At 60.4% G+C, this 17,715-nt stretch overlaps 1 protein-coding gene across 1 annotated transcript in view; it reads left to right on the plus strand.

The window, feature by feature from the left end:
* The window catches only part of ARHGAP23 (Rho GTPase activating protein 23), a 70,622-nt gene that overhangs the window by 20,944 nt on the left and 31,963 nt on the right, over positions 1-17,715 (plus strand). The window contains exons 2-11 of the mRNA XM_044921830.1: positions 3,966-4,127; positions 6,784-6,814; positions 7,991-8,089; positions 8,292-8,370; positions 8,535-8,589; positions 11,641-12,805; positions 14,514-14,669; positions 14,878-14,989; positions 15,158-15,215; positions 16,605-16,748. Of these exons, the coding sequence (XP_044777765.1) occupies positions 3,966-4,127; positions 6,784-6,814; positions 7,991-8,089; positions 8,292-8,370; positions 8,535-8,589; positions 11,641-12,805; positions 14,514-14,669; positions 14,878-14,989; positions 15,158-15,215; positions 16,605-16,748 (2,061 nt within the window). The remainder of the gene's footprint in view (positions 1-3,965; positions 4,128-6,783; positions 6,815-7,990; positions 8,090-8,291; positions 8,371-8,534; positions 8,590-11,640; positions 12,806-14,513; positions 14,670-14,877; positions 14,990-15,157; positions 15,216-16,604; positions 16,749-17,715) is intronic.

Raw genomic sequence — 17,715 nt, forward strand, 5'->3', positions numbered from 1 at the left:
GGGAGCGCGCCGTCGGCGTGGACTGCAGCGCCCCGGAGCCGCGCTGCCTCTGGCTGCCCTGCCTCGCCCACAGCGACCGCCGCGCGCCGGGGCCGCGCCGCGCCAGGGTGAGCGCAGCCGGGCTGCCGGGCCGGCGGGGGGTGGGGGCGCGGAGAGCAGGGGTCGGGCGTCGTCGGGGCGGGTGGGCCACCAACTCCTCGGGATCCTTGAGCCGAGTGCGCCCTGCATTCTGGGACCGTGCCCCGAAGTCGGGAGTGAGTGAGGAGCTGGAGAGATGCGGGCGAGGGTGGCAGGTTGTGGCTGGGAGCTTTTCCGGGGGTGCTGGATGTGGACCCCCAGTCTGGGTGGTGGCCTGCAGTGGCTCAAGCCTCTTGGTTTATACGCCGCAGAAGGATGGAAGGGACCAGGGTTGTTTGAAGAGATGCTGGGGCACGGAGTCCTGGAGGTCTGCCGGGGCAGGGAGCCGGGTCAGAGGCAGGCAAGGGTGTTAGTAAGTGGAGTGGAGGGCACCACTCGGCGTGCTCCCTGGTAGGGGTGGTGGGCACAGGGACACAGGAGGGTTTCCTAGTAGGGCAAAGGAGGCTGAGGTGGCAGGTAATGAGTGATCTCAGGGGGAGAACTGACAGAGCTGGAGATAGGGGGTGGGGACAATGTGTCTGATGTCCGGGATCGACCAGGCTGGTAGGGCGTGAGTCACAGTGGGCGCCATGCCCAGCATGAATGCTGTGCTCCCTGCAATGACCTCTTTATGCTCCTAGGGGGGAGGAGCAGGACTCCTGGGTTCTGGTTCCCGGTGTTGCTAACCCACCACGTGTCCAGTTCTAACTTGTGGCCCTGGGGCCATCTGCCCTCTTCCCACCATCAGCTGGCCTTTCTGGATGTCTCTTTCCTGACACGAGGCTGATAACATTTGGAGATAGATCTGGGCCGGGAAAGCGGTAATCAGTGATGCCCCTGTGTCCCCCCGAGCCTCTCCCTCTCCATCCCCTTGTCTCTGTGCCTCCCCCAGAGAGGCAGAAGTGGGGATATGTGTGAGCTGAACCCCTTCCCAGGCTAGTCGCCTTTCTGTTCCCGTTGCTGGCTCCTTCTCTGTTTCTGTGTCTATCCCCTCCCTCCCTGTCAAGATGAGAGCCGGACCCAGTGTTGTCCCAGGTCGGAGGGGAGGAGAGGAAATGTGTGCATCATAGCATGAAGGATGGAGGTTAAATCCAAGGAAGAACTTCCCACAGGGGAGCCACCAGATCTAGCTGCAGATGGGGACTGTGGTGTCCCCTCTTCAGGCAGGGGTGTAGTAGCTGCGGCAGGGGGATTACACACTGACATTCTCAGAAGCTGAGTGGAAGGGTTGGGGGGAAGAGAGACTGGGAGGAAGGAAAAGAGGAAAGGGAGAGGCAGAGATAAGGGAGGGGGTGCCAGTGGTGTTTGGGTCAAGAGGGGACCTGAGAGAAGAAGGCCTGCCCCCTACCCTGGGTTATAGCCAGGCCCCCAGAGACAGGCACCCCCAGGCACCTGGCAGCCCCAGGCAGGATGTGTGCTGGAGGAGGGGTGGGGGGCGTGTGGGGACCTGTCCCAGCCACTTCTCATCACTGGGGCAGCTGGTGGCTTAAACCTTAATCCAGGACACCGGCAAAACAATGGGCCCTGCAAACAGCCTCAGCGCTGAGCCCGGGTAGAGGGCGTGCAGGGGAGGCAGCCCACACTGGGGAGGAGTAGGGGCTTCTGGTAGGAGCAGGCAGGGAGGGTCCCCCAGGCCCTCTTCTCTCCCTGATCAGTTCCTTGCCAGGTCAGCAGAGATAGGAAATCCAGGGGATTTCAGATCTCAGGAGAATTCCCAGAGAATTTTCTCCTCTGGACTCTTCAGACCCCTCATGGGGGTGTGGGGCTCAGTGGAACTGGAGGGGCTATAGCTACAAGTGGAAGGAGCCAAGGGGTCATCTCTGGGCCTCCTGTCCCAAGCTGGAATCTCAGCCAAGGCCTCCCGGACTGGGGGGCACCCAGCTTTTGCTCCGACCCTTCAGCGGAGTGAGCACTCACAACCTCATCTGGAGGCTTTCCAGATGGATATGATTAGAATGGTCTCCCTGGCCTGGAGCCTCACTCGGTCCCCCTGTACCTTACACCTGGCTGTGTTCTCTGGGACTGCATGAAGCAAGCTTACTGCCGCTGTCATGTTTTTCTTTCATCTTCTGAGACTTGAGGTTCCACCCCCTCTCCCAAGCCTGTCTGACTACAGTCCCATTTCCCACCCCACACAGAAATCCCTAGCAAGGGCGCCTGGGTGGCTCAGTTGTTAAGCATCTGCCTTCGGCTCAGGTCATGATCCCAGGGTCCTGGGATCAAGCCCCACATCGGGCTCCCTGCTCAGCTGGGAGCCTGCTTCTCCCTCTTCCTCTCCCCCTACCCCCTGCTCGTGCTCTCTCTCTCTCAAACAAATAACATCTTTAAAAAAAAAAAAAAAGGGAGAAGAAAAGAAAAAAGAAATCCCTAGCAAAAGGGCTGGGCCCAGGGCTGCCTTCCACCAGAAGTGTGAACAGGCTGGGGGATGGATTCATGAAGGAGCGTCTTAGTATCAGTTCATCCGAGTCGCAAATGTGAACTTTTTCCAGCTGTTAGTTGGGGGAGAAGGGGACTTAGTGGGGCAGGGGGAGTCCTCACCCCAGAGCTGGTGGGCTTCTTCCCTCTACACCCAGTTGCCTTTGTTCCCCTGAGGACTCCTGCCTGGTGCCAAGGAGGAGTGGGGGGTTGAGGACTGTCGAGGGTGGGGGTGAAGGGGCTTCTTGCCCTCTGAGGTTTGGATGAGGGCCCTCAGATAGGTTAGGATGCCTGCGGTTGGAGGTTAAAGAATGCTGAGGAAGGCATCCTGGCTTTTCACCATCTTCTCCAATCTGCCGTCCACCGCCCTGGGCACGCATCTGTCTGACACCCTTCTGTCACCCACTATCCCTCTCTGTGTCTGAGCAGGGAACCTGAAGCCAGAGCTGTCTCTCAGGCGGTGTCCGTGCTCTTCTCTTGCTTGCCCCAGAGGCGGACCTGGGTGCCCCCCAACCCTGGTCTTCAGACACCCTCTGCCATGTCATCTTGGGGAATCCCAAGTATTCCATCGGGCCGGCCAGAGCGCAGCGGAGTGTCTCTCCCACCCCCACCCGGTTCCCCTCTTAGATCCAGGGAACAGCCAGGCCACTGGCTGGGCTCCGGAGCCTCAGGAAGTCCCTTCAGTTGTCTGGTGTCCAGGCCGCTCCCTCGTGGCTCCAGCCCCCCACCTGTTGCTGTTGCTGCTCCTGAAGGATGCGCACGTGTGGGTCTGTATGTCTGCGGCATGTGCCGTGTGCCTGGGTCTGTATGTACGTGCGTGTGTGAGGCCCTGATCATGTGCGACCGTGTGTGCACGTGTTTGTCTAACCTAGGTGTGCGTGTGTATACTCCTCTGTGGGTCCATCCGTGTGCACCTTGGCACAAGAGTGTGCTTCTCTGGGTGTGTGGTGTGTTCCGTCTGCAGGAGTGCGTGTGGATGTGTCTGTGTCTGCATAAGTGTGTGTGCGTGTGTGTGTGCATGTGAGATGGTGCAGCAGCGGCAGTGAGCGCAGATGGCTGCAGGCACCCCCCGGGCGAGAAGCTGTGTGTCCAGTGTCCGGAGCATAGTAGGTGCTCAGTGAACGTTCGCCCAGCTGACCTGAATGAATACCTGGCTGGCTGGAGGGAGCCGGTTCCCTGGAGGCAAAGCCCTCATGAGGGGATGGAGGGGAAAGAAAGAAAGCAGCAGCTTTGGGCTGGTGAGGGTGGCAGAGGAAGGAAGGGGGCGAGGAGGAGGTCAGGAGCAGGGGAGGGGCCTGGCAAAACCCCCCCCCCCCGGGCACACGCCCCCCACCCGCTGCCCCAGTCCCTCCTCCCGGCCGCGGGAGGCAGTGTGCTGACTTGGGAGCGTGGGCCACGCGGCCACTCAACCCTGTCTCGCTGTGCTCCCACAGCTGCCCCTGGGCCCGAGAGATGGGTGCTCCCCTGGGCGCCCCCTCCCCTGGCAGGGGCCGCGGACCCTGCTGCTGCACAAAAGTCTCCAGGACGGCTTTGGCTTCACCCTGCGCCACTTCATCGTGTACCCGCCCGAGTCCGCCGTGCACTGCAGCCTGAAGGTACACCCGCCTGGCCCCGCCCCCGCTGCCCTGGCCTGCCTGCGGAAGCTTTAATGAGGGGCGGGGAGGGGAGATCCCTTTGCCCCGCCCCCTCCACAGCCCTTCTTCTATGGCCTGGGCGAGGGTCACTGAGGGGCAGGGACAGCCCTGGCTGGGTCATTTGCATTGTGTGAGTGTGGACAAGCTCCCTAACTGCTCTGGGTTTGGTCTTACCAGGAGAAGGGGCAGGGTGGATGGTTCTGGGCAAGGAACTCGTGGGGGGAGCCAGGATGCTCAGGCCCACCCCCAGACTCTTGGCCTCTGGAAAGTGAACAACCTTCCCTGAGACATGGAGTTCTGGGGACTCTTTGTCCTCTTTGGCCACCTCTTAGCTGGGTTTGTTGTCCTCTCCCTGGCCTGAGCTCTAGGGGAGTTTGTTTTAACCCACCTCTGGGACTCCTGGAGGGCCCCAGCCCGCACTGGCCTAGGCTCTGTGCTCTGGAGAGCACCAGGCTGGGAGGAGGGTGCCGTGGGTTCTAATCCCGCTGCAGCTCCTACCTCACTGTGGATCTTGAGGTGGAGTCACTCCTCTTTGGGCTCCATTTCTCCTGCTGTAATGTGAGGGCATTTATCTACTTGACCCCCAGGAGCCCTTCTGGCCCTAATATAAATGTCAGGTTCTCTGAGTCCTGGAACCAGGGTTGCTGCGCCCAGCATACAGCGTGGGCTGAGCGGCGAGGGCCTCCCTGCCCGTGAAGGGGGGTGAAGCAGGCTGGCAGGAAGACATGAGGGGGCCCTAGGCAGGAACCAGGGCTCCCCAGGAGGGCCCTGTTCCCTCCCCCAGCTCTCTCCCAGCAGGGGAGGAAACAGATTTATTTTGGAGTCAATGAACCCCATTCTCCCCTTCCCTCAGGGCTGGGACCAGCTGTTGGGGGCTCTCCCTTGGGGAGCTCAGTCCCATCTGCCAGAGAACCAAGGCCTTGGGTTTCACTGTCTGTGTCTGTGGACTTGCATGGCTCTCTGTGTGTAGTTGGGTGCGCAGTATACTGGTCATGTGTATGTGTGTTTGTCTATCTGGACATGTGCATACGGGTATCTGTAAGTATGCATCTCGTCCCTCATCCATGTGTGAATCTGGGAGCACCTGCATAAACGATTCCCATTGTCTGCAACTGTGCTTAAGAGTGTAAACGGAGGGTGATGGTGTGTGAGAAGGGCTCAGTCCCCCCTTGACGCCCAAGGACCCCAGCCTCCTAGGTCCCTGGAACCTCCAGTCCTTCCTGTCCTTTTTCCCCAGAATGTCCCTCCCACCTGGCCCCTGCCACCTTCTCTCAGGGGACCCTGCTGAGGGGTGACCGGTACGGAAGCAGCCTGAGTGGTCGAGGCTGGGTGGTAGGCCTGGCTCAGAGAGACCTCGTGCATGTGGGGCGCTGGAAGACCCCAGGCAGGGCAGGCCAGGGACAGGCTCCATCCCATTTCCAGAACCTGCCCAGGGGTGGGAGCCCGCCGGGAGCTCAGCTGTCTAAATGCATCCGTCTGTCTCTGCCACCAGCTCACTCTGCTGTCAGGTCACATCAGCTGGCACGCACACTCCACTCGGGGAGGGGCAGGGGCAGAAGGACTGCTCTCCAGCAGTGCCCAGCGGCTTCGTGTCCTGGCTGGGGTGCCAGAGAGTCCTGGGTTTCAGCCCTGCTTCTGCCACTGCTTCTGAGTGGCCTTGGACAAGTCACGCCCTGTCATCTGCTGTGGGATGGATGGTCTGTGGAGCATGGTAGATCAGATGACACCCAACATCGCGTCCAGCTCTAATGTGCCACGTCCTGCTGCCCTGTCCTGTCTCCCTGACCTCCTTTCCCTCATTTCTGTTTCCTCCCCAAATCCAGTACTCTCCCCCTCACTACGAGGATGATCCCAGAGGCCTCCCTAGTGGGTCTCCTGGACTCCATTTCTTAGCCTTGCTAGATGTTAGAATCCTCTTCCTAACTGGTATTTCACATCCACTCTCTCCCACCCAGGAACCTTCACTGGCTCCCTCTTTTTCTCCTTTCTACCCCACACGCTTTAGTTTGACTTCTGGCACTTGCTGGTGTTGCTTTCTTTCTCCTTCAGCTCAGCTGATCCAGTCCCACAAATGCTTGCTTCTTTCTGCCACCCAGCGCCCGCCTTCATACACCCCTCCCCTGCCCCAGAGCGCCCTTTCCCCTCCCTCCTCAAACTTGCCTTAAAATCCCCTCCCCCAGAGGGGTGTTAATCAGGCCTTCCCTGCCATTCTCTAAGAGCTGATAGCCACTGTTTGCACTTGTCCTGCCTGCTTATCAGTGTCTGCCTGGATCCTCTCTGTGGGTTAGCGCGTTTGGAATGGCCTCCATTGGGCTTTGAGCTCCCCAACGAAAGGGGTCATGGGTCCCCCATTGGATTGGAGGCTTTCAGATGGCTGAGATACAAGGCTATGGGATCAGCAGTCACGAGAGAGGGTTCATATTACTGGGGAATATTGCCTGGGACTTGATGTCCCCACTGACACCCCCCCCCCCCCGCCCCGGCCCCCTCTGGGCATTGGGCTAGTTGCAGGAAGATAAGAGGGAGGCTGCCGGGTGGGGGAGCTTGAGGGGCCCGCCCAGGTGGAGCTGCTGAGGGCTGGATGGAGGGTCCACACCCACCTCTCTGTCCCCTGCAGGAGGAAGAGAATGGAGGCCGAGGAGGAGGAGGTAAGGAGTGGTGGGGATGGGTGCCAGGGCTGGGGCTGAGCTGGGAACTGCCCTCCAGCTTCTGTTTCTCCCCCTCTACCCCAAGTCAGCCTGGATTTTGCTACCCACCCCCCACTGTTGTTCCAGTCTTTGCTCTTCTCTGTGTCCACTCTGGATATCTGCTCTCTCTCTCTCTCTCTCTCAATCCTTCTTTTCTTTTCTCACATTTCTCTCCCTCTGGACCTGTCCATTCCACACTGGGAGCAGGGGGTGCTCTGGGGAGCAGATGGCTCTCTAAGACCTGGCCCCTGGCCCCTGGGAGTTACTCCCAGCCTAGACTGAGGCACAGACAGGGCTGCAGAGCCTGGGGGCTGGCGATAGGGTGCACCTGACCAATGGCTGTCCTCAGGGATAGAGACACTGGGGTTCTATTGTGTGTAAGGGGAACCCTGAGGTCTTTATCTTTTCAGATGTGGGCCTAACTCCCCTGGCTGTCACCCTTGCTAGCCCAAGGGGCCCCTTTCTGCCACCCAGGGTATTCAAGATGGGCAGCCTTCTTTCTCTGCCACAGGGGCTTCTGCTGGGCAGCCCGTCGAGGAGGCCCATGGGGGTGAGGGCAAGAACCAGCTGACTTAGAACAGGCCCATTCCTCTGATGGAGACAGTTAGCTGCAGAGGATAATTGTTGGGGTGTAATGTGATGTCACAAGGGGGGAGTGTCCATCTTGGGATCTGAAGGCCTCTGCTTAGGCGCCCCCCCCCCCGACTCTGGGGAAGGGATGGGGAGGGAGGTACAGGCATTGAGTGTCTGTGAGCTGCGGGGCCTTTCTGTGGCTCTCCCCAGGTCTGTGGGTGCGGACATTCTGCCCCGCTGGTCGGGGAGCTCCAGGAGGGCAAGGCCCACGTCTGTCCGTCTGTCTGTATTAGTCTACTTTCTGGCACAGTGCTGGGGCGCGAGAGGCATTTAAGGAGTGACCCTGTGTGTCTGTGTAGGTTTTCTTCCACATGGGTTTTTGTTCTGCCAGGGGTGTGTCCTTTTGTCTCCCCCCGTGCATCTGCGTCTCTATGAACGTGTAGGTCCATATTTGTGTCCGTGTGAGTGTGATCCTTCTCTGAGCGTGTGTCCCCTGTGTGTGTAGCTGTGCATGGGTGTGATCTTCAGCAGCCACCCCCAGCTAACCTGGCTGATGCCCACCAGGACCCTCCCCCCGGCACCACCGCCTGGAGCCCATGGATACCATCTTTGTCAAGAATGTGAAGGATGACGGCCCCGCCCATAGAGCCGGCCTGCGCACTGGTGAGCTGTCCCGGGTACCCAGCTCCTGGTGCTTCCCTGGGTCTCTTCTCCCTACCCTCTGGTTAGGATGGGATTCTCAGATCCGCGTGTGGGGGAAGCTCCTGTTCTGGTGCTCTTATCCATACCCGGGACAGGGGTTCTCAGGAAGGACCTCTGCCACCCCTTGGCCTGCTCACATTGCGACCCTGCCCCTTTTCTCCAGGAGACCGGCTGGTGAAGGTGAATGGGGAGAGCGTCATTGGGAAGACCTACTCCCAGGTCATAGCTCTGATCCAGAATAGGTGAGCGCCCCCTGCCTCCCTTCTCCTGTAATAGCTCCCAGCCCACTCACCGAGTCCCTGCACCCCACCCCCTTGACCCTGGGGGGTGCCCTGGCGACCAGGATCCCTGTTCTCCCAGACCCTGTTGCCTCAGCCTGGACTGACCCCCTGCCCTGTCTCTGTAGCGATGATACTCTGGAGCTCTCCATCATGCCCAAGGACGAAGACATCCTCCAGCTGGTGAGTCCTGCCCTGCTGTCTGAGGTGGAGGGCCACCGGGGCCTGGGGGCATGATACATCCCTTCCCCTCAGGCCTCCCTTCTGCACTGGACACTTTGGGAGGCAAAGAAGAGTGTCGGGGGCAGCACCGGCCCGGCATTGCCCAATCGGGGCTGCCAGGCCCATCCCTGGGCTGAGGCTGGTTGTTGCTTCAATCAGGACTGCTCTCTGTGCTGGGGGAGGGGGAGGCGGCCTTGGCAGGCAGGATTCCTGCCAGGGTATCTGGAAGGAGGGTGGCCCAGCAGGCCCTGCCAGACTGGCACGTTCTTGTCGGCTCCCAGGAGTCTTTTCTCCACACCCCCTCCCTGCCTGGCCCCGAGTGAGCGTGTCTCTTGTAGATGTGTACACACACACACACACACACACACACACACACTCTCCACCCCACCTTCCAGTGCTCCCGTTCACACCCATGCACCACTCCATGAACCCCATGCACCACTCGATGCACAAGCAGAACACGCTAGATACACAGCCACACAACAGAGCCCCACAGCACCTACCCGTCCTCCAGCTCACCAGACACCGCACAACGCCGTATCCCAGATACGCCTCCCCAGGCCCGTGCGGCGACGCACACAGGCACATCCCCCCACATCCTCAAGCCTCCCAGTACACAAACATCAAAACAGCACAACTGTCACAGCACACGTACCCCGACGTCTCACCACCACGTGAACACTCACTGACTTTACAGAGGCTCGCTGTGGTCACAGCACGTGCGCCCACAGACATCACAACATGCTGTGGGCCCGGGACCGGCCCGGGACGCACGGGCCAGGTGCCCCTCCCTCTTTGGGCACTTCAGCAACACCCAGAACCTGGCCCAGGGCTGCCACGCACAGAGCAGGCACCCAGACTGCACGCAGGGTACCCTGCCCCCCACACTCTGTGCACACACGTACACACACACTTGCACACTCTCTGTGCACCCTGATCCCAGTCCTGGCCCAGAGCTCAGGCCAGTCCCCTCTGCCCAGTGTCCAGTTTCCTGATCTCATGGGTCTCAGCCAGATGCCAGCTTGCTTGCCCCCAAGGTCACTGCCCCCCGGGGGAAGGCTGAGGGCCAAACCCAGGAGGCCCTGGCAGCCGCCGGGCTGGCTTCTGCCCCGGATGTGCTCACATAATCACACTAATCACAGTGCCATGCTTGGCATCATGCCCCTCTGGGAACCTCCACCCTCTGACCTGGATTGTCCCCTCGTCCTTCCTGGGGAGGGGGACGTAAGGCTGGAGGCCCAGAGAGGTGGATGGGCTCCCCAAGAGTCTCAAAGGCCCTGCGGGTACACTTCCCCCAGGCTGAGGCGAGGCCAGCAATGAGGGAGTGACAGGGCGGCATCTCGGGCTTCCCAGGATCCCTCCGGCCTTCCCGGAGGGTGACGGCAGGGGTGGGGAAAGCAGCAGCCTTGAGCTCTGTTACCCAGAGAGGTCCGAGGTTGAGGTCCGAGGTTGAGGTCCGGGTGGGCAGGCAGCCCCAGATGTCAGCATCTGGGGCCCTGCGCCGGCCCCCCACCATCCTGGGCCAGCCAGAGGGTGGGGCCCAGGCATTCCTGTGGTTGGGAGCCAAGGCTGGAGGCCAATGGGGCCTCGGCAGCTGCTGACGCCACCGCCGACGCGGCGAGGCCCCTCCACACCCATCTCCCCCTCCCTCCTCCTCCTCCTCAGAGAGAGAGAGAGAGAACGCGCGAGAGAGCGCGCGCGAGAGCGCCGGTGGGGGCCGAAGGCGGCCTCAGGGAGGGCAGACTGGGGGTGGGGGGGCTCGGAGACTGGGCCAGCACGGTGGTCAGTGGGGGTTAGCCCGGACCCGGGCGAGGGCGGAGGCTGGCCGAGATGCTGCCACCGCCCTGAGGCGGGGAGGCTGGGGAGCCGGCAGGATGGCAGGAGGGAGAGGTATGTGAGTGTCGCCGGCTGGGTGTGTGGGTCTGAAGGGGGCTGAGTGTGTATGTGGGGGGGTGTGGTCTAACTTGTCCTCATCACTTGATGTGTGTGCCTGGGACCCGAGGTATAGTTATTTGTGCGTGTCTGTGTCTCATTGTGTTTCGCTCTGTGTGTGTGTGTCTTTGGGTGTGTATTTTCCGGTATCTCCTTGTGGTGTGGCACACACATGCTCGCGCGCGCCCGTGCGTGAGTGTGTCTGTGGGTCTCACCCTCCCAGCCTTTGATACCTCGCCCTGCGATAGGCCCCCCAACACCCAACAAGGGCCAGGCTAGGCCAGGGCCACAAGGCCGCTGTCCCTGGGGGCTGCCTCCTTTTTTGGCTGGGCCTGGGCACCGGCCCTGTCACTCCTCAGCAATGCAGCGTCAGCCTCAGCTCCCAGTGCCAGATTCCAGGCCTGGGGTGGCAGAAGGTGGCCCAAGGCCCCTCAGGCAGTCTGGCCCCTCCCCCAAGCCTGGCCCAGAGGGAGCGAGAGGTGGGCAAGTTCTCCTCACGCCAGCTCCCCGTCCAGGGGATGGAGGGACGGCTGGGTTTTCCCAGCCCCAGCCCACCCCACCGTGGACACACCCCTTCATCCGCTTCCCTCTGTCTCCGGCCACCTTGACTGGTCTCCGGTGGGGTTTCCCAGCTCTGCCAGAGGGGCTGTGGGCACTGTTGGATATAAGGAAGCAGGGAGGCGGCTGAGGCCAGCGTGGGGGGAGGACCAGAGAAAACAGATGTTGGAATGTTTGTGGCTTAAAGGCAGTCCTTGTCATAAGTCTTAGAGAAATCCTGGCTATTTCTCCAGTGAGAGAGAGAGAAAGAGTGTGTGTGTGTGTGTGTGTGTGTGTGTGTGTGTGTGAGAGAGAGAGAGAGAGAGAGAGACTCTCAAAGGCCTCTAATTTCTTTGTTCTCTCCCTCCCTTCCCCCCGACTCTCTTTGGAGCATGCCCTCCCTCTCCCACCCACTCAGGGCTCCCCCTGCTTGGTCCTTTCCCTCAGTCCCCTTCTCTGGGGTCCTGATCTCCCAGGGCTACTGTAGATCTTCCTTGTGGGACTCGTCCTGCCCTGCTCACCTGCCTCTGTGTCCCCGGCCAGGCCTACTCCCAGGATGCCTACCTGAAGGGGAACGAGCCGTATTCTGGAGAGGCCCGGAGCATCCCAGAGCCACCCCCAATCTGCTACCCTCGCAAGACTTATGCCCCGCCAGCCCGGGTCTCCACCTGGGCCACTATGGTGCCTGAGCCCCTCTCAGCACTGCCCAGTGACCCCCGGAGTCCTGCCGCCTGGAGTGACCCGGGGCCCCGCGTCCCTTCTGCCGCCCGCACCCATCCAGACAACTCTTCCTTGGGGATGAGCCAGCCCCGCTCCAGCCCTGGTGCCTTCCCCCGCCTCCCCTCGGAGCCCCGGACGCCCCGTGCCTTCCCTGAGCCTGGCGGCCGGGTGCCCCCCAGCAGACTGGAGTGCCAGCAGGCCTTGTCACACTGGCTGTCAAACCAGGTACCCCGCAGGGCGGGGGAGAGACGGTGCCCTGCCATGCCCCCCCGGGCCCGCAGTGCCTCCCAGGACCGGTTGGAGGATGTGACTGCCCACCGCCCATGGCCCTGTTCCACCTCCCAGGGTGCCTTGAGCCAGCTGGGTCAGGAAGGCTGGCACCGAGCTCGCTCAGACGACTACTTGAGCCGGACCACCCGCTCCGCCGAGGCACTGGGGCCAGGAGCACTGGTGTCACCCCGTTTTGAGCGCTGCGGCTGGGCTTCCCAGCGTCCGTCTGCCCGCACCTCTGCCTGCTCCCCCAGGGACCTCCCCGCGCCCCAGGCCCCACCCCCACCTGGTCTCCAAGGCCTGGACGACATCGGGTACATTGGATACCGGAGCTACAGTCCATCATTCCAGCGCCGGACTGGCCTCCTGCACGCACTCTCCTTCCGGGACACACCCTTTGGGGGGCTGCCCACCTTCAACCTGGCTCAGTCCCCGGCATCGTTCCCACCGGAGGCCTCCGAACCGCCCAGGGTTGTCCGCCCAGAACCCAGCACCCGGGCTCTGGAGCCTCCCACTGAGGATCGTCGCGACGAGGTGGTCCTGAGGCAGAAGCCTCCCACAGGCCGCAAGGTCCAGCTGCCCCCTGCAAGACAGATGAACCTTGGGTTTGGGGAAGAGTCCCCAGAGCCAGAGACCAGTGGGCGAGTAGAACGCCTGGGCAGGAAGGTGGCCCCTTTGGCCACTACTGAAGACTCTCTGGCTTCCATCCCCTTCATTGGTGAGTGATGGTACAGGTGGCTGTCTTGGGAGACTTGGTCATCTGTGCCCTGCTGTACCCCACCCACCTGTCACCATGGGTGGAACTCTGGGTTGAGTGCTGATGGGATCAGTCTGTTTCTCTCTGTCCGTCCATCCATCCATCCATCCATCCTTCCATCCCTCTGTGCTCTCTTGCATCCTTCTGTCATCCTTTCTTCTGTTCATTTCTCCTCCAGCCATCTGTCCTCCCTCCCTCCCATTCTTCCTTCTCTCCCTTTCTATTCAGCTCTCTGTTTTTACTTCCTTTTGTCTTTCCTTCCTTCTCTCCCTCCCTCCTTCCTTTCATCTACCCATCCACCCACCCACCCACTTGCCCACCTATTCATCATTTTTCTTCTTTCCTTCTCCCTTTCTTTCTCCTTCTTCCCTTTGTTCATTCATTTCTCCCTTCCGTCCCTCCATCCTTTCTTTTTTCTACCCTTCCTTTGTTCCTTCCACTCTTCGTTCCTTCCATCCACCCTCCACCCATCCATTCAGCCAACAAATATTTGTGTCAGGCACTGTGCAAGGCTCTGTGCTCTCCTGGAGTGTGTGGTCCAGCGGCGGGGACAGATGATGGGACAAGAACAACCCCATGGGGTGTGTGTGTGTGTGTGTGTGTGTGTGTGTGTGTGTGAGTACAGGGAGCTCTCGGAGACAGAGAAGAGTGACATGGCCTAGATTGGGGCGTGGTAGCCAAGGAGAGAATCTTGGAGAAAGGAGATTAGGGCTAAGACTTGAAGAATGAGAAGGAGTTAGCCAGGGGGAATGTTGAGGGAGAGAATAGAATATGCCAAGACCCTGAAGTGAGAGAGGCAGGGTACCCTTGCAGGTCACCAGAACGGGTCCAGAGGGGCTGTCAGTCTCTGGGGAATTTGGACTTTATCCTGAGAGCAGAGGGGACACTGAAGGCTTGCTGCCCGGGGAACAGATGTTGGGTAAGGGAGAGGCAAGAGAGTGGAGAGGCCGGGTGATTCCCAGGTTTCTGGCCTAGCTAGAGGGTTGTGTCTCACCTCCATATTGGGAATGAGAGTGGGGCAGGACAAGGTTTAGGGTTTCTCACTGTATCCATGAGCGTGCAGGATGGGCTGGGTCTAGGGGCTTGAGAGAAAGACCAGATGCCACATCATGAGACTGGGAGCCAGGAGCCAAGAGATGGTACCTGGAGCTGAGCATGGTGAGCTCACCCTATGTGCAGTCATGGGAGTGAGGGAGAAGAGGCCAGACCAGGGAGAGGAGACCCAGCCCTGGCCTCCCCTGGCCGGCCTTTGGTCTGAGTAGGCAGACACAGCCTTATTAAGTTCCTGGTCTCGGGGGAGAGGTGAAGCCTTTATTTTCAAACTACTCCCAGTCTGAGGGAGAAACATAGCACTGCCCTCAAGGAGCCCCCAAGAGATGGAGGGAGACAGTCTTTATCTTTAAGAGACTCCCAGTCTAGGAGCCCAGTCTAGGGAGGGTGGCTCAATCTCATGCCTGGGCCACCTCGGTGTGAAGGGGAGGCAGGGGCTGAGCCTCCATGCTCACAGTCTGGGGGGGTGGGAGCCCCTTGGCCATGGGCATATTACCAGCAGGGCCTTGGAGGACTTGAGCCTTGGGGATGTGGTCTGGGCCTGGAGGTGGGGCTGGGGGTGGGGGGCAGGCAGGTTTAGCTTTCGGCCACCTTTATCCACCACCCGCTCTGCTTGTAGATGAACCCACCAGCCCCAGCATTGACCTCCAAGCCAAGCATGTCCCTGCCTCTGCTGTGGTCTCCAGCGCCATGAATTCAGCCCCCGTCCTGGGCACCAGCCCATCCTCCCCAACCTTCACCTTTGCCCTCGGCCGCCATTACTCCCAGGACTGCAGTGAGTGCTCCCTGAACCCCAGCCCCGTCCTCTCCCTTGCTGCCTGGTCCTCGGGGGTCTCCGCTGGGCCTGCTGCCTGATGTCTGGCCTCTCCCTGCTGGCTTCTGCTACCCCTGGGGCCCCATGGGTAGAGCCACCTCCTGGCCCGGGGAGCCCCCCACCCCCGCCGCCCTGCTGACCCTGTGGCCCAATGCGGGCGGTTTTGCAGGCAGCATCAAGGCTGGGCGCCGCTCCTCCTACCTGCTGGCCATCACCACAGAGCGCTCCAAGTCCTGTGATGACGGGCTCAACACCTTCCGGGAAGAGGGCAGGGCTCTGAGGTGAGGACGGGGTGCAGCCATCACGGCACAACCCCCCCCGACTGGGTGTCCTCTACACACCAGGGCAGTGAGCGCCCCCCTCCCTGGAAGGCTCCTGAGCCTTGGGATTTGGGGGGGAAGTCCTCGCCGTGCTTCCCACATTCTTCACGCTCCGTTCTCACTCCCCAGGCGCCTGCCAAACCGAGTACCCAGCCTGCGGATGCTGCGAAGCTTCTTCACTGACGGGGTGAGTGGTGAGTGTGTGTGCGTGCACGCGCGAGCGTCGGGGGGGCTGGGGGGTGACAGGTGCCTCCGCTGCGGAGCCCAGTGAGCGGGGCTGGTCTCCTCTGGCTCCTGTCTCCCCTCCCCCACCTCCGTGCCTGATCCCCCTGGCCACGTGGGCTCCGTCATCGCTTCAAGACACCTGCACCCTCCCACCCCAGGCCGTGGCCCTTGCCGGGCCCCCATCCGGAACCCCCCTCCACAGCCACATGACTCCCTTGGTTACTTTCTTCAGGTTTTCTTGAACTTTTCTGAGATGTTAGCCTTCATCCCTGACATGTCATGCCTCCCTTCGGCACCTCGCTTTTTCTCCTCAGCCCCCCTCCTGTGAGAGGGTTTATGCACCTGTCTCCTCTCTTGCCCGTGTCCCAGCTAGCATGTGAGCTCCGCGAGGACAGGGGTCTCCCTCGGCCAGCCTGCTCCCCAGGGGTACCCAAAACTGCCCGCACCGGCCGGCACCGGGCAGCATGTGCGTGGTGTCTTTTTTTTTTTTTTTTAAAGATTTTATTTATTTGACAGAGAGAGACACAGCGAGAGAGGGAACACAAGCAGGGGGAGTGGGAGAGGGAGAAGCAGGCCTCCCGCAGAGCAGGGAGCCCGATGCGGGGCTCGATTCCAGGACCCTGAGATCACGACCTGAGCCGAAGGCAGACGCTTAACGACTGAGCCACCCAGGCGCCCCTGTGCGTGGTGTCTTTAGGGGACAGGGGACACGGGACAGGAGGGGGACCCGGGATTGAGAGTGATGGACAGGCTCTGCACCTGGGGACACCCTGGGCTCCGTTCTGAGATGGCCTTCGCTCTTTGTGATTATGGACACCCTGGAGAAGCCATCTGATCTCAAACCCTCGGTATCTTTGGTTCATTTGACACCTTGAGGACATTGTCACCTGGCTCGCTCCTTATCACTTCCTCTGCTTACTGAACTCTCCCTTGACCTGTCACCATGTTGACACTATCACTTCCTCCATTTAACTCCTTGTGGGCAGGACTACCTGCTCCACTAGCTCAGCCTCTGTTGATGTTTCTACTTCCTCTGTTTATTTAACTCCAAGTCAACACAATCACTTCCTCTGTTTCCTTAGTTTCTTCAAGTCTATAAAGTGGTGGGAGGTTCCAGATTGGCTTTTCTAGCGTGGTGAGGCATGTGCTCGGCAGGTCACGGCCTTTCCTCCTTTCTGGCTTCCTCAGCACATGGGTCCCATGACCTCAGCGCCGTGGTCCAGAGAGGGCAGGCGGGGCCTGTGAGGCCACACAGCACAGCAGCCTGGGAGGCTGCGTGAGGCCCATGGGGCTCCTGGCATGCTGGCGCCGTGGGAGCCACCCTAAGTTGCCCTCTGTTGTCTCACTGCAGTCCTTGGATAGCTGGGGCACTTCCGAAGATGCGGAGGCTCCCTCTAAGCGCCACTCGACCTCTGACCTCTCGGACGCAACCTTCAGCGATATCAGGAGAGAAGGCTGGTTGTGTTATAAGCAGGTCCTCACCAAGAAGGGGAAGGTAAGGTGCTTGCTGGAATGAGGTGGAGGTGGATGGAAGCCGTCTCCGGCAGAACTCTCCAGCTTCTGCACCCACCCCACAGCCTCTGGAGCCAGAGAGAACCAGCCGAGGCTGTAGCATGAGGGGTGGAGGTTAGATGCCAGGAAGAACTTCCTGGGGGACCTAAAGAACTCATGGAAAAGAGGTTAACCAGAGAGATGGGCTCTGCTGTGCCATGGGTCCGGTCAGTGTGCCTGAAATTCAGACGGAACCACCCCACAGTGATGCTTGGTTGGCAAATCACCCCAAAGATGGACACGGGGGCTCATGGAAAGTAAGGGAGCAAGGCCAGGGTGATTCTTTTAGGGGAGCTGAGACCCCAAAAGAAGGCAGAAGTCAGCCTTTTTGGGGTCTTGCAGGACGAGGAGAGATTTTGGTCTCTGTCCCGAGGGCAACTGAAAGCCCTGGGGCCTCTTTCATTCGGCTTCCTGGGGAATGAATTAGAGAGGGGCCGACCTGAGGCAAGAAGACCAGTTAAGAGCCACCACAGCGATCCAGGTGAGCGATGGAAATGGCTGGGCCGTCGGTGACAAACAGGATCCCAGCGTGAGAGGGCGGGGCCCCTGGGTCCATGGAGTAGGAAGGCCTTTCCAGGCTGTGCTGAGGCTGAGGAGGAAGGAGACGCCGCCCAGGCAGAGCTGAGCAGAGTGGTTAGCATAAACCTGGGCTTGGCCTGTGACTACATCATGCCTTGCTGAGGGAGCTTGGGCGACTCAGCTGTCTATGACTCAGTTTCCTCGTCTGTAAATAGAGCTAACAACAACCCCTAGCACATACACCTGTTGCTGGGGATTAAACGAGTTAACCCGAGCAAAAGTGTATGCGGGGCCTGGCCAGGGAGCTCTTCTGCTATGATTCGAATTTTCCGCCCTGCCTTCTAGAGGTCTTGTACCTGGGGAGAGAACATAAGCTTTAAAGTCAGACAGAC

The sequence above is a fragment of the Neomonachus schauinslandi genome, chromosome 15 (assembly GCF_002201575.2).
Source record: "Neomonachus schauinslandi chromosome 15, ASM220157v2, whole genome shotgun sequence".
NCBI classification, from domain to species: Eukaryota; Metazoa; Chordata; class Mammalia; order Carnivora; family Phocidae; genus Neomonachus; species Neomonachus schauinslandi.